At 47.6% G+C, this 15,119-nt stretch overlaps 1 protein-coding gene across 1 annotated transcript; it reads left to right on the top strand.

Moving 5' to 3' along the window:
* Positions 1 to 4,333: 4,333 nt before the first annotated feature.
* On the top strand, positions 4,334 to 15,115 carry LOC133043030 (uncharacterized protein C22orf46-like). The gene is made up of 5 exons (XM_061123923.1): positions 4,334 to 4,549; positions 6,670 to 7,221; positions 10,066 to 10,243; positions 10,811 to 10,969; positions 15,027 to 15,115. Exons 1-5 carry the CDS (start codon positions 4,334 to 4,336, stop codon positions 15,113 to 15,115), a joined length of 1,194 nt encoding a protein of 397 aa, XP_060979906.1.
* The last annotated feature ends 4 nt before the right edge of the window (positions 15,116 to 15,119 follow it).

Genomic DNA, 15,119 nt, shown 5'->3' with positions numbered 1-15,119 from the left:
GGTGTCATTCCATTGCTAGTTTATTTTGTAGCACATTTATGTGATTTTAATATCTTTTTTTTTTTTTTACTCTACCTGGTAGTAAGGGAATGGTATGGAGATAGTAATTGGTAATCCTAAATGTTTTCCTTCATAGTCAGATATCTTTGTTAAATTTTCTGGTGAAGTGTGGAGTCCACCAGAAGTGGAATCCACTGAGTAGGGAATTCAGTGGAGTAGGTGAAAGGTCACGCTGACTGCATGCGGGAAAGCGCCAGCCGGAAAATGCTGACAGAGAAGCCCCCGCCGGAAAATCCTGGATAAGTCCCAGGGACAGACATCCACCAATCAATGGCCCATTGCCAGGCAGACTGATGGACACAAAGGCGCCAAGACTCCGGCCAATCAAAAACTGGCAGGAGACCAGAAAGTCCAACCGTGCACCCTAGAGCCTGACCCTAACCCTATACAGAAAGGTCCCGCCACGTCCGCAGCCGCCAGGATATATAGGTGTCGCCCCCCCCACACACACACACAGGTTGCAGACTCCCGCTTTCCCCCTGCTGGCGCCTGGGAGCTCTGCCCGGGAGCGATTGCCCAATAAAAGCCTCTTGATACTCCGGCGCTCTCTTTGTCTTGCCGCGGCGTTCTTACAGTAGGGAATTCTTCTTCTGGTTTGGGGATGGAGGTTGAGTTTCTGGCAGGTTGGGTTTGAAGATGTCTAGGACACCCACTTTCTTCCTGCCCAGCATGCTGCTTTTTTCCCCTGCACTGCTCCGAAGTTCCACTATTTAAAGCTAGACTCATGCCTCATCACTTGTAAGAGGTCCTCCTGGATCCCTCACCACCTCCAAAAAGTTCTCCTGGATCTTTACAGCCCTTACTCGTCTCTCTTCCCAAGATGCCAGGCATGTCTTGGGACCATTTGGATCTAGCCAAAACTCGGCCATAAGGGGTCAGTTCCAGCTATTTCGTCTGGAAACCTAGAAGTAGAGATCCAGCAGGGCACTTGGGAATCATGAAGTGCAGCTGTTTAACTTCACAGATACTGAGGCCCAGAGTGGGTAAGTTGCTTGTCCGCAGTCACAGAACGACACAATGGCAGAAGCCAGAACCCGACCCTGGGATTTTTTAGCTTTCAGATTGGGTTACTTCCACCGCATCTGGTTACTATGCTTGAAAAGCCAGATGGATGGGTTTGAAGTGGCTCCAGGGCCGAACTTTTATTACATGAAAAATCCCGTCAGACTTCATTCATGCAACTCTATGACTTGTCAAATAAAAAAATTTGTCTACAAATTAAGAAATTCCCAATGATGACTCCTGTTAAAGAGCAGAACCTGTGATTTGGACCCTGCTCCACATCTTCCTTGGATGCAGTTTTATATTTCCATGTTTGATTGTTTTTAATATTTATTTGGCTGCACCAGGTCTTAGTTGGGGCTTTCCTTGTGGCTCAGCTGGTAAAGAATCTGCCTGAAATGTGGGAGACTTGGATTTGATCCCTGGGTTGGGAAGATCCTCTGGAGAAGGGAAAAGCTACCCATTCCAGTATTCTGGCCTGGTCGCAAAGAGTTGGACGTGACTAGCGACTTTCATTTCACTTCAGGTCTTAGTTGTGATATGCGGGATCTTCACTTGTAACATTTGAGATCTAGTTCCCTGACCAGGGATCAACCCGGCACCACCCCTCTCCCCCCATATTGGGAGCACAGAGTCTTAGCCACTGGACTACCAGGGAAGTCCCCATATTTGCATATTAATTGAACCTATCAACTACTGCTGGAGAAGAGTCTTGAGAGTCCTTTGGACAGCATGGAGATAAACCAGTCAATCCTAAAAGAAATCAGTCCTAAATATTCATTGGAAGGACTGATGCTGAAGCTGAAGGTCCAATACTTTGGCCACCTGATGCGAAGTACTGATTCATTGAATAAGACTCTGATCCTGGGAAAGATTGAAGGCAGGAGGAGAAGGGGACGAGAGAGGATGAGATGGTTGGATGGCATCATCCATTCAATGGACATGAGTTTGAGCAAACTCTGGGAGATAGCAAAGGACAGGGAAGCCTGGCATGCTGCCGTCCATGGGGTTGCAAATGGTCAGACACAACTGAGCGACTGACCAACAACAACAATCAGCTACCACTGTTGGGGAATGTATTATTCCTATTTACAGTCATAGGTGTCATTATCATTTGCTTCTTTGATGTCTTGCTTTATCACAATTTCAGGTGGTTATTTGGCCTACCTGGCATCTTGGACCATTATATCCCAGATCTCCTAGTAATGACTGATAGGAGCTTGGTGTTTTTATGACTGTGAGTAGTGAACAGTAAACTCTACCTAATTAATTCCGTTTCCCAACTGTATAAAATCAACTCATTTTCCATGGTCTCATAGGACTAGCCCACCCTTTTGTAGTTTGCTCTTTCCCTTACTATTAAGTTAGTAAATGTTAACATATGCTCAGAATCAATTTGTCTTAGAAATTTGTCTTTTGCCACAGTTCTGGGCTTAAAACCCTAAATGCTTGTCATGGCTTATGAGGCCTCTCTCCACTGGTTCTTCCCTTCTCATCCTCATGTTGCAGCCCCCTCCACCTTCTTTTTTTTTTTTTTTTTTCCACCTTCTTTCTGTATCCTGAGCACACCCTAGTCCCCCCAAGCCCATCCTTCACCCTCTATCAGAGTGATGTACTGTGCTCTTCTGCCCAGCTGGTGTTCATCACCTGTTCAGTGAAGACTGCTCGATCACCCAGACCAGGTAATTGCCCCTGCTGGATGGACCCAGAAGCCCCTGCAATTCCCTCTGTAGCCCTCATTGACTCTGTCTTTATTCAGTGTTCGCCTTTCCAAACACACAGAGTGCTTTATGAGAGCAGGGCTTGAAGCTGCCTTGGACACTTTGGATATCTATCTTTTGGCACTGTGTCTGATCCAAAGGGCGTCCTTCTTTCACTGAGGGATCTTTGGTGACAAGCAAGCCAAAAGGAATTTGGAAAAAGACTCTGTAATGGCCAAACTTAGGTCACACCTCCACGCCTTGGCTGTCCTGAGCCTGTGAAAAAGAATCAGATATAACCTATGGTAACGTTTAGCCAAGATGCATTGTGTGGTATACTGGGGTTTTCTTGTGTTTTTAAAAAATTTCATTTATTTATTTATGGCTGTGCTGGGTCTTCATTACTGCCTTGGGCTTTCTCTAGTTGTGGCGAGTGGGAAGCTACTCTCTAGTTGCAGTGTGCAGGCTTCTCATTGCGGTGACTTCTCTTGTTGCAGAGCATGGCCTCCGGGGCCTGCGGGCTTCAGTAGTTGTAGTGCAAGAGCTTAGTTGCCCCATGACATGTGAAATCTTCCCAGACCATGGATTGTGGAATCAGTGTCTCCTGCCTTGGCTGGCAGATTCCTAACCACTGGACTATGAGGGAAGTCCTGGGTTCTTAGAATAGACAGATACTTTCCAAATGGTTGGTAAATAGGTGACACCCTTCTACTGTAACCCCAGGGTTTTGTGTGTGCATGCTCAGTTATGTCTGATTCTTTGTAACTCCTTGGACTGTAGTCCATCAGGTTCCTCTGTCCATGTGATTTTCTAGGCAAGGATTCTGGAGTGGGTTGCCATTTCCTCCTCCAGGAGATCTTCCCGACCCAGGGATCGAACCCTCATCTCTTGGGTCTCCTGCATTGATAGGAAGATTCTTTACCACTGCACCACCTGGGAAGCCCCAGGGACCGCTTACAATCCAGCAGTTAAAGAGTTAAGGCCTGGCCCATTCTGATTGGCTGATGACCCTGCCTGCTTGTGTTATTCAATATTTTGAACATAACCTTTAGATGAAAGTCTTCAGGATAGCATTTATATTCCTATCAACACTGATCCTGAGTTGGGAAAGTAATCTCCCCCCAAAAAATCAGGATATGCTGGGTGGATAAACAAGATACACACATGTTCAATAGGGTGTTCATTAAGTGTTTGATATTGGATACCCGAAGGACAAATGGATGAAAGTATCCCATAGGAAGAAAGAAATCCAACAGACTGCGGTTTCCATCCCTCCATCAACATGGGGGGAGCATAATCTCTTTACTCCGGAGGGCAAGGTGTTTGAGTTCTTTTAATTCCTTTTGGGCTGTTTCCCAATGTTGTCCTCATCTGTACTATGGATATATTAGCCAGCTCTGATGTCACGTGCAGCAGCTGGAGCTAAGGCTGCAGCATCAAAAGCCTTTGTGAGGTGGCCTTAGTGACAGCGGTTCTGAGGCAGGGGCTACCCTACCCTGCAGTGCCTAGGTCAGCCGTATCAGCCCTGCCCTCCAACTCCAGAACACCACCTGCCTGACCTAAACCGTGTCATGTTGCTGCCCCTCCTGGGCGCCTGTGCTGTCGTGGGCCCGTTTCGGGGTCCTGAGTGGGAGCCAGTGCGGGGCCTGCTCTCTGAAGATCGCAGCTGCAGGGACCCTCGGTGCTGTGGTAACCTGCTTGTCCTCTGCCTCTTTCTGATCTGGCAGGTCCGGCACTACTGGCATCAGGTCACCAGGACCCACCGCAGCATGAGGAAGTTCATCAAGGTGAGGGGGTCCCACCCACCTCTTTCCCGGCACACCATGATTGTGTCAGTCATTTGTTACAGGGACCCTGTCCTATGCCCTGTGTATCGGAGATGGATTCAGACTGAACTCTGATGAACTCAGGAAGAGCATTTTCTTGCCTCAAAAAAGAGCATTTTCTTGCCTCAAAGCCAGCAGTCACCCTGGACTTCTCTCTCCCTCATGCCACGTGTTCAGTCCACCTGCAAGTCCTATGGACTTTACTTGCAAACCATATCTCAAATCTGATCATTTCTCAAACCCTCACCACATTCTTCTGGACTATAGGTACCACCTTCTGCCTGGTCCCTGCCTCCTGTCTCACCCAACCATGGAGCTCAGTGGTCCATGCAGCCAAGAGAATGAACTTCTGTCTCTCTTAAAAATTTTTCACCCAAGGATAATGCATATAAGCAGATTATAAGTGTGTATTTTTATTTTTTTAATTTTATTTATTTTAAAAATTTATCATCTTAACTACTTAATATATATATGTATATTGTATATACTTACATGTACATATATTGTATATTTATTTATTTTGGGCTGCATTGTGTCTTAGTTGTGGCATGCGGGATCTTTCATTGTGGTGTGCAGGCTCTTCATTGTGGTGCTTGATTTTCTCTCTAGTTGCGATGCCCGGGCTCAACAGCCCCCCAGGCTCAGTAGTTGTGACAAGCAGGCTTAGTTGCCCTGCGGCATGTGGGAATCTTAGCTCCCCCAACCAGGGATCAAACCTGAGTCCCCTGCATTGGAAGGTGGATTCTTAACCACTGGACCGCCAAGGAAGTCTTAGATTATAAGTGTGTAGATCAATGAATTTTTTCAAACTGAACACATACAGGTGCAGCATTAGATTAAGAAAACAGACCACTACCAGCAGCTCAGAAGCTTGCGGACACCACTCCGCTGATTTCTAAAAGTATTAGACTGGTTTTGCCCATATGGCATCATGCAGTAAATATTCCTTTGCACCTGGTTTAGGCCTAACATTATGTTCATGAGCAAGAACAAACTTTTAAAAACAGATCATAACACTTTGCCACTCAAGACTTTGCAACGACTCATGGATATACTTCCAGTCAAACTCAGAACAAAAGCTAACTCCTAACCACACTCCAAGGCTTGGAATAATCTGTTCTGCATTTCTCCCTGACCTCATCTCTTTGTGCTCTTTTCCTCACTCACTCGTTCCATTCTGACTACACTGGCTTCTTAGCTGTTCTTTTACAAATGACCCTGTTCCATCCTCAGGGCCTTTGCATGAATGTCTCCTCACCTACAAGGTTCTTTCTTCAGATGTCACTTGGTTTGTCCCTTGCTTCATTCAGGTCTCCAGTCAAACATTACCTCCTCTGAGAGGATTCTCTGACCAAAGAAGCTAACCCCATCCCTACTCTTGCTTTTATTTCTGTTATAACACTTTTTGATACCTAACATGTTGTATACTTGGTTATTGTGTCTTCCAAGTCTGGAAGACAGCTCCCAACAAAGACTTTCTGTCTTGTCCATGCTGGTACATCCAGCACCTAAAACAGTGCATGGCCTGGAATAAACTCTTTATCTATCTTTCTTGAGTATTTTCTTTTCTGTAAGTTTAATTAACTTTGCTGTGCTGGGTCTTGGTTGCTGCGTGAGGATTTAAGAGTGGGGATTAGAAAAAAAAAAAAAAGAGTGGGGATTACTCTCTGGTCGCGTTGTGTGGGCTTCTCATTGTGGTGGCTTGTTTTGTTTCAGAGCACAGGCTCTAGGCACACGGGCTTCAGAAGTTGTGGTGCACAGGCTCAGTTTCAGCTCTCTATAGCACAGGCTCAGCAGTTGTAGCATAACAGCTTAGCTATTCCTGCAGCATGTGGGATCTTCCCAGACCAGGGATCGAACCCACATCCTCTGCATTGGCAGGCAGATTTCTATCCTCTGTACCACCAGGGAAGTGTAAACGAATACTTTCTTGAATGAATATTTTCCTTAAGAGAAGTGACTCCCCAATTCCTGAACCCCAGCATCGTCATCTGGATAATGAGGATTACAATCCTGATCTGTGAGGATTAGATGAGATAATGTGAATGCGAATATTTTTACTTCTCTGTTCTTACCTACAGGTGCCACCACAGAAGTGGGCAGTGCCCTCCATGAGACATGACACTTGTTTCAGGCTGACCCCTGAATTCTTTCTCAGTCCTGGCAAGTTCAGGGGCCTGGATGCTCATGCCCAACAATGGGCCCAAAGTAAGAGCAGGGAATACTGGAGGAGCCTCGAGGAATCATGGACCCAATATCTGCTCTCTTGTCAGCGCCCATGTCAAGGTGTACTGTGGGATGCCTACACCTCTTCTGATCATATCTTTTGCACCACCTCCTTTCCCAGCACCAGTATGCTACCTCGGGACAGTTCTTGGGAAGCATGGCAGGTACCCTGGTGTTGTAGTGATGATCAGACTCACCTGATTTGCAGGCCACGGCCCCCTGCCTTGGACAGGTGCCAAAGGATGGAGCAGTTGTTGGTCCATCCCCAGGAAGAACTGGCACCACTGGAGTATATTGTCAACATGAGATGCCACCCCAACTCCATGACCCCTCTCCCAAACCTCCCTTCAGCCCAGAGCTTGCCGTTCTGTTCCAGAGAGTTCCTAGCGGTTCCTTCCAACCAACGAGTGGGAATGCCCGCTTGGAAATCCTGGGGCTGCCCACATGAGGTCTGCACACCAGGAATGGAAAACCAGACATTAAGTAGAGAGGCCAGTAGAGAGAACCAGGTTCCAGGGTGCGCGAACCAGAGAGAGAGCAGAGGGGATAATGCTTGGGAAATTCAGGCACCTGGAAGGCAATTGCCAATAAACTTTGGGATGGAGGACATGGCAGAGAGTAAGGTCCTGGACTGGGGCAGACAGAGACTAGTAATAAGTAAGGCTGTTGGAGAGATCTTGACACCATGGTGGGAGAATCAGGACCAGGTGCAAGTTGAAAGTAGTGTTGAAATTCAAGAACTATGGAAGAGAAGTCCGGGGGAGGCTGGAGGTGAGAATCTTCCTGAAACCCAGGCATGTAGAGGAGAGAAAGTAGAACAGTTAAGATGTAAAATTGATGCACAGACCCAAACACAAATGTGGGAAACTCAGGATAGGAAAAGGGATAAGGATGCTATAGAGACCCAGTCTTTTGAGAACAAGAAGGAGGCCAGAGGAGAGGATGAAGAAAAGAATGAGGCCCAAGTGTTGAGGAAGCAAGGCCAAACTGGAAGTGAGGATGGTGAGGATACCCAGCTCCCAGGGTGGGGAAAACAAGACCAGATTACAGGTGATACTAGTATAGAAATTAAGGCAGAAGAGAGGAGAAAAGACCAGGGTGGATATGAGAATGCTGTGCAAATCCAGAAATCTGGGAAGGAGAACTTGGGAGAAGTGAAAAATGAGGATGGCATAGAGATCCAGGCCCTGGGGTGGGGAAAGCAGGAATGCGTTCAAAATGAGAATGTTACAGAGATCCAGACACCAGGGTGGGAGAAGCGTGATCAAGATGGAAGTGAGAAAGCTGGGAAGATCCAAGTATGTAGGGCAGAGATCCAGAAACAACTAAGACATGAACTTCAAGTGGGGTGGAGTAATCAAGGCATAAAAAGAGGTGAGGATGCTGGGGAAAGTCAGATATCTAGAAGGAACAACCTCAGGGAGATAAGAGAGGAGGATTGGGTGGTGATCCGGGCACAATGTTGGGGAGACCAGAAACCAGTAGCAAGTGAAATTGACAGAGAATTCAAGACACCATGTTGGGAGAGTGAGGACCAGATTGGAGGTGAGCAGAGAGCAGAAATCCAGGCACTGGAGAAGAGAGATGAGGGAAAGGACAGAGATGAAGATGATACAAACACCCTGGCACCAGAGGCAAAGAACCAGAGACAAATAAGAGGTGTAACTCAGGCAGAGACTCATCCATCAGGGATGAGGAACCAGGAGCAGTTTGGAGATGAGACTAGAACAGATATCCAGGCAACGGGGAAGAAAAACCTGAGAGAGGTTAAAGGTGAAGATAGTAAGCAGACTCAGGAACTTAGGGAAGAAAACCAGTACCAGTTAAACAGTGAAATTAATGGGAATATTCACATACCAAAGTGGAAGAATCAGGAACACATTAGAAGCAAGGATGGTAAAAATACCCAGGCATCTGAGGCAGAGAACTGGGGAGAATTAGCAAGTAAAATTGATGTGGAAACTAATTCAGCACAATGGAAGAAAGAGGAGCAGGTTGGAGGCGAGAATGCTGCAGAAATTCAAGCTCCAGAAAAGAGAAACCAGAGAGAAGCTGGAGGTGAGGATGGTATAGAGACCTGGACACCTGGAGAAGAGAACCAGAGTCAGTTAAGAGATGACACTGATGAAAAGACTCATTTGTCAGACAGGAAGAACCACCAGCAGATGGGAGGTGAGAATGAAACAGAAATTCAGACACCAGAGAAGACAGACCAGAGAGAATCTGGAGGTGAGGATGGTGTAGAAACCCAGAGACTTGAGAGACAGAATGAAGGACAATTAGATGGTGAAACTGGATTGAGCCACCCACCAGCGGGAAGGAACTGGGAGCAGACTAGAGGAATGGACAACCCAGAAGATCCAACAATGGAGAAGAAAAGCCAGAGAGAGGTTGGAAGCAAGGGTGGTAGAAATATTCAGAGACTTGGGGGAGGGAAGCAGACACTGTTAAAAAGCGAGGTTAATGAAAATTTCTGCCCACCAGAGTGGAAGAACCAGGAGCAGACTGGAGGTGAGAATGGTGCAGAAATTCAAATACAAGGGAAGAGGAACCTGAGAGGGATCACAGGTGATGATGGTAAAGAGACCCAGGCTCATGGTGGAGATTATCAGGGAGAGTTAAGAAGTGAAACCAATGAGGAGATCCAGATACAAGGGCAAGGAAACCAGAACAAGGGTGAAGAGGATGCTGCAGAAATCGGGGATGTAGGAAGCCAGAGAAAGTGCAGAGTTGAGGATGCTGGAAGGCTTCGAGTGCCAAGGCAAGGAAACAAAGGCCAGGTCAGAGGAAAGGATGCTGCTGAATGCCCTCTCCGAGTTGACTGTTCTGGGGGTGAAGGGCCCCCAGCCCTCACTGGCTCTGACTATGGGGCCATGGATCAGGAACAGGCTGTGGCTGCTGCTCCCCATCCTGAGATGAAGGCTCTCCCCGACCAGAGAGAACTCATTCTGCCTGCCAGTGGAGAGGGGGAGCATTTGGCCAGCCAGAGCACGGCCACTGCTGGGAAGCCCAGAGTCAATGTCGTTCCAGCTTCCCAGCAAGCCAGACCTAAACCCCAGAGAAGCCGACAAAAAGACAGAAGTGTGGATCCAGGGAAGACAGCTGACCGGACTGGACAGCTCCGGAACCCACAGTCTTTGGCTGCTCCCCTGAACTTACCCTCTGCCTGCCCCTCTGTCTCATGTGGCCACGCCCCCCCAGCCGCCACAGCTCCATTGGGTGGTCCCACTGCCCTCACTGTCCTGCCCAAGTGGCCAGTCCTCAAGAAGAGTCAGCGACAGCTCCTGGAGTCCCTTATGCGGCGGAAGATCGCCCACCTGAAGTGGGGCCTCCCCCAGCGGATCCTAGAGTCCTACTTGCACTTTAATGTCTTAGGACCACGCCCACTGCCTCTTGCTGGGCAGAGGCTCCCTGGGTTGCACATGGCCTGTGAGTTGCAGGGGCAGCAGGAAAGTGAGGCCCAGGGCTCCAGGCCAGGCCTTAAGTCCCAGAAGGTTCGGCCCCCCGAAGGGAAAATCTCAAAACCTGCTACACAGGCCAGAGCCCTGGAGAAGCCTAGACTGTGTGGGTCAGAGCCAATGGGCAGTTCTATCCCTCCTGTAAAGCCCAAGAGAGTCAGGCCACCAGGGGGCGCTAGAGAATCGCAGGATGTCCAGAAAGCGGCTCCTCCCACGGTGGAGCTCACGGCTTCCAGAAACCCCAGGCCTGCTGCAGAATCTAGCAGCTGGTGTGGCCAAGAAAGGGTCCAAGAACCTTCCAGTGAGAACAGCAGGGGGAGGAAGATGGTCAGGCTGGGGATTTCGCGGATGGCAGAGAGGGCTTCCCGCAGAGTGAGGATCTCATACCCCAGGGCAGGCTACGACCACTGGAGAAGGGAACACACATCTCAGAAGCCCCTCAGATTCCAGTGTCAGCAGCCCTCACACAGGAGAGGAGGAGGCCTGGAACCTGAGGAACGCAGAGGGGCTGGGCAGCAGCCTTCCTCCTGTTCCACAGACACCTTCAGCTTCAAAAGGAGTCTCCACTCTGCTGCGGAAAGGCTGAGCATGACCTTTTTGAACAAGAGCTCCCGGTCCCCACACTTGGCCAAGGCCCAGCACTCAGCCCTCAACCTGAGTGTGAGGGATCCTGGTCCTACCCTGCTCCCCAGAGTGGGTGACCCACATGCCAGGGAGGGCAGCATCAGAGTTCACACTCCTCTGAAGAGGGACCTTCAGCCACCAGGTCACTGCAGTGCTGGGGCTCCTCTTCTCAAAAGAGAAGAACTGGAGGAAATGGAGAACCCACATGGGGCCCTATGGAATCCACCAGCCCCCAGAAAGTCTGGTTTCATGAAATATTTGAGGGGTTTTCTGCTCCAGCATGGCTTTAGGAAGTAGGCTGAGGGCAGAGTCTTCAAAACACATCCAGAGAAGGCATGAGCGTGGCCTACTAACCCCTAAAGGGGATGATAAAATAACCTCTAATAAAATTGGTTATTTAAGCCATGTGAGGGTTCTGATTTCTTTGATACATGTTTTATAAGTGCCTCTGGGGGATGGGATACCGTATGGGTGGGATAGCTACTCTATGGTTTCGAAGGTTTGGGGAATGTGGGTCAGCCCAATGCTGCCTCCTAAACACCTGCCCTCTCCAGGTCCTCAGAGGAGGGTTTACTGAAATTTCTATCATGGTTCTGTCCTGTCCTACTGCTGCTAAATTGCTTCAGTAGTGTCCAACCCTCGGGAATGTAGCCTACTTCATAACCCTCGGGAATGTAGCCTACTAGGCTCCTCTGTCCATGGGATTCTCCAGTCAAGAATACTAGAGTGGGTTGCCATTTCCTTCTCCAGGGGATCTTCCCAACCCAGGTATCAAACCCACATCTCTTATGTCTCCTGCATTGGCAGGAGGGTTCTTTACCTCTAGCACCACCTGGGAAGCCCTGTCCTGTCCTCAGTTTAGTTCAGTTTAGTCGCTCATTCATGTCTGACTCTTTGCGACCCCATGGACTGCAGCACACCAGGCCTCCCTGTCCATCACCAACTCCCAGAGCTTACTCAAACTCATGTCCATTGAATCAGTGATGCCATCCAACCATCTCATCCTCTCTCATCCCCTTCTCCTCCTGCCTTCAATCTTTTCCAGCATCAGAGTCTTTTCCAATGAGTCAGTTCTTCACATCAGGTGGCCAAAGTATTGGAGTTTCAGCTTCAGCATCAATCCTTGCAATGAGTACCCGGGACTGATCTCCTTTAGGATGGACTGTTTGGATCTCCTTGCAGTGTAAGGCACTCTCAAGAGTCTTCTACAACACCACAGTTCAAAAGCATCAATTCCTTGGCGCTCAGCTTTCTTTATAGTCCAACTCTCACATCCATACATGACCACTGGAAAAACCATAGCCTTGACTAGATGGACATTTGTTGGCAAAGTAATGTCTCTGCTTTTTATATGCCACCTAGGTTGGTCATAGCTTTTCTTCCAAGGAGTAAGCATCTTTTAATTTCATGGCTGCAGTCACCATCTGCAGTGATTTTGGAGCCCCCAAAAATAAAGTGTCTCACTATTCCACTATTTCCCTATCTATTTGCCATGAAGTGATGGGACCAGATGCCATGATCTTAGTTTTCTGAATGTTGAGCTTTAAGCCAACTTTTTCACTCTCTTCTTTCACTTTCATCAAGAGGCACTTTAGTTCTTCACTTTCTGCCACAAGGGTGGTGTCATCTGAATATCTGAGGTTATTGATATTTCTCCCTCCTGGCAATCTTGATTCCAGCTTGTGCTTCATCCAGCCCAGTGTTTCTCATGATGTACTCTGCATATAGGTTAAATAAGCAGGGTGACAATATACAGCCTTGAGGTACTTCTTTCCCTATTTGGAACCAGTCTGTTGTTCCATGTCCAGTTCTAACTTGCTTCCTAACCTGCATACAGGTTTCTCAAGAGGCAGGTCAGGTGATCTGGTATTCCCATCACTTTAAGAATTTTCCACAGTTTGTGGTGATCCACACAGTCAAAGGCTTTGGCATAGTCATGTTCTGTCCTATTCCAAGTTAATTCTGATTGAGGTAGGATGCTCAAACAGCCTTTGCTGCTTGAGGAAGGGGTGGTACTTTGCACTGGACTATTATTCAGGTCCTTTTGAAGGACCTGAGGGAAGAGAGCTTAATCACTGAGTAGCTGCCCTTCTGGGATTCTGCTGTCCATGTATAGATTTCATGGAGAAGACATTTCTACCTCTTCAGTTCTCAAACACTGGTTCTCAAGTCATTAGAAGCTGGAAAAAACAAGGAACTGTTTGCCTGCTAGTGCCTAGGACTTCCCAGGTGTTGCTAGTAGTAAAGATCCCACCTGCAATGCAGGAGCTATAAGAGATGTGCGCTCAATCCCTGGATCAGGAAGATCCCCTGGAGGAGGAAATGGCACCTGACTCCAGTATTCTTGCCTGGAGAATCCTATGGACAGAAGAGCCTGGCGGCCTATGGCCCATAGGGTCGCAAAGAGTCAGACACGACTGAGCACGCAGTCAGCACGCATGCTGACTTACGGCCTCCAGAACTGAGAGAATAAATTTCTGTTGTTTCAAGCCACCAAGTTTGTGGTAATTTGTTATAGTAGCCATAGAAAAGTAACATACCCCAATATTTAGCAGCATAAGGCGACATTAAACATTTTTTTTGCCACACCATGCAGCACACAGGATCTTAGTTCTCCAAACAGGGATCAAACCCATGCCCTGCATTGGAAGTCCAGACTCTTAACCACTAAACCACCAGGAAAGTCCACAGGAGCATTTGTTAACTCAGTTTCTGTGAATCAGGAATCCAGGCACAGTTTAGCAAGATGACCTTGACTCAAAGTATCACTTATCTCCTTCAATGCTAACAGCTTGCTGGGCATTTTGGTGCTAATGAAATTCTTGTAGATTGACCGATTTGGTTAATATATTTAATAAACCAATTTTTCTTCTTCAGGATTCCTTCTGGGCTCACAAAACTGCAGGTACTGTGCAGCTCTCTGTGAGGATATTTTTTTTTCCCTGTGAAGATATTTTAAGGGGATCACCTTAGAATCTCTGAGAGAAAGGCATCACCTTAGATTGTTTGAGAGAAAGGTGTCACATAAATTTAAAATAATAGTGCTGACAGTTTTTCGATAAAAATCACCAAGATCATTTAATTTTTTAATAGCACAAATAGATTGTTTCCTTTCCTTCCTTTTTCAAGGCTAATAACAGCCCCTTTATAAATGCTTTTCAACCTTCGGCGTGGTGAAGCCGAATTCCTGCAAGTTACAAGAGCAAACATCATCTTTTAGGATTTGAAATAGCTCAACTGGAATTCCATCACCTCCACCAGCTTTGTTCATAGTGATGCTTCCTAAGGCCCACTTGACTTTGCATTCCAGGATGTCTGGCTCTAGGTTGGTGATCACACCATCGTGATTATCTGGGTCATGAAGATCTTTTTTGTATAGTTCTGTGTATTCTTGCCACCTCTTTTTAATATCTTCTGCTTCCGTTAGGTCTATACCATTTCTGTCCTTTATTGTGCCCATCTTTGCATGAAATGGTCCCTTGGTATCTCTAATTTTCTTGAGGAGATCTCTAGACTTTCCCATTCTACTGTTTTCCTCCATTACTTTGCCAGCAAAGGTCCATCTAGTCAAAGCTATGGTTTTTCCAGTAGTCATGTATGGATGTGAGAGTTGGACTATAAAGAAAGCTGAGTGCCGAAGAATTGATGCTTTTGAACTGTGATGTTGGAGAAGACTCTTGAGAGTGCCTTGGACTGCAAGGAGATCCGACCATTCAATCCTAAAGGAGATTAGTCATGAAGGACTGATTGGAAGGACTGATGCTGAAGCTGAAACTCCAATACTTTGGCCACCTGATGTGAAGAACTGACTCATCTGAAAAGACCCTGATGCTGGGAAAGATTGAAGGCAGGAGGAGAAGGGGACGAGAGAGGATGAGATGGTTGGATGGCATCATCACCGACTCGATGGACATGAGTTTGAGTAAACTCTGGGAGTTGGTGATGGACAGGGAGGCCTGGAGTGCTGAAGTCCATGGGGTCGCAGAGAGTCAGACACGACTGACTGAACTGAACTGAACTGATAAGAGCAAACAGTTTTGAGCTTAGACGTACAAAGTGAGTCCTGAGGCCCTTCACCTGCCTTTAGGTGCCGTTGCTCGCCTGAACTGCCAGGTACTCGGTTTACGCAGGCGCATTACCCTCCTCCTCGTGCGCCTGCGCCGAGCTCTGCCAAGTGCGCTTGCGCATAAACTTGGCGGGAAAAGTGCTGTCGCCGTAGAACG

This window comes from Dama dama, chromosome 22, assembly GCF_033118175.1.
Source record: "Dama dama isolate Ldn47 chromosome 22, ASM3311817v1, whole genome shotgun sequence".
NCBI lineage: Eukaryota > Metazoa > Chordata > Mammalia > Artiodactyla > Cervidae > Dama > Dama dama.
Note: the sequence above shows the minus strand (reverse complement) of the source record. Positions and strands in the feature narration are given on the sequence as shown.

Excerpts from the sequence above, each read along its gene's own strand:
- LOC133043030 (XM_061123923.1), top strand. The coding sequence starts at position 4,334 with ATGTTGCTGCCCCTCCTGGGCGCCTGTGCTGTCGTGGGCCCGTTTCGG. Across the intron at positions 10,244-10,810 it reads CCCTGGGTTGCACATGGCCT|ACACCTTCAGCTTCAAAAGG; the intron begins GTGAGTTGCAGG and ends CCTGTTCCACAG. Across the intron at positions 10,970-15,026 it reads TACCCTGCTCCCCAGAGTGG|GCGCATTACCCTCCTCCTCG; the intron begins GTGACCCACATG and ends CGGTTTACGCAG.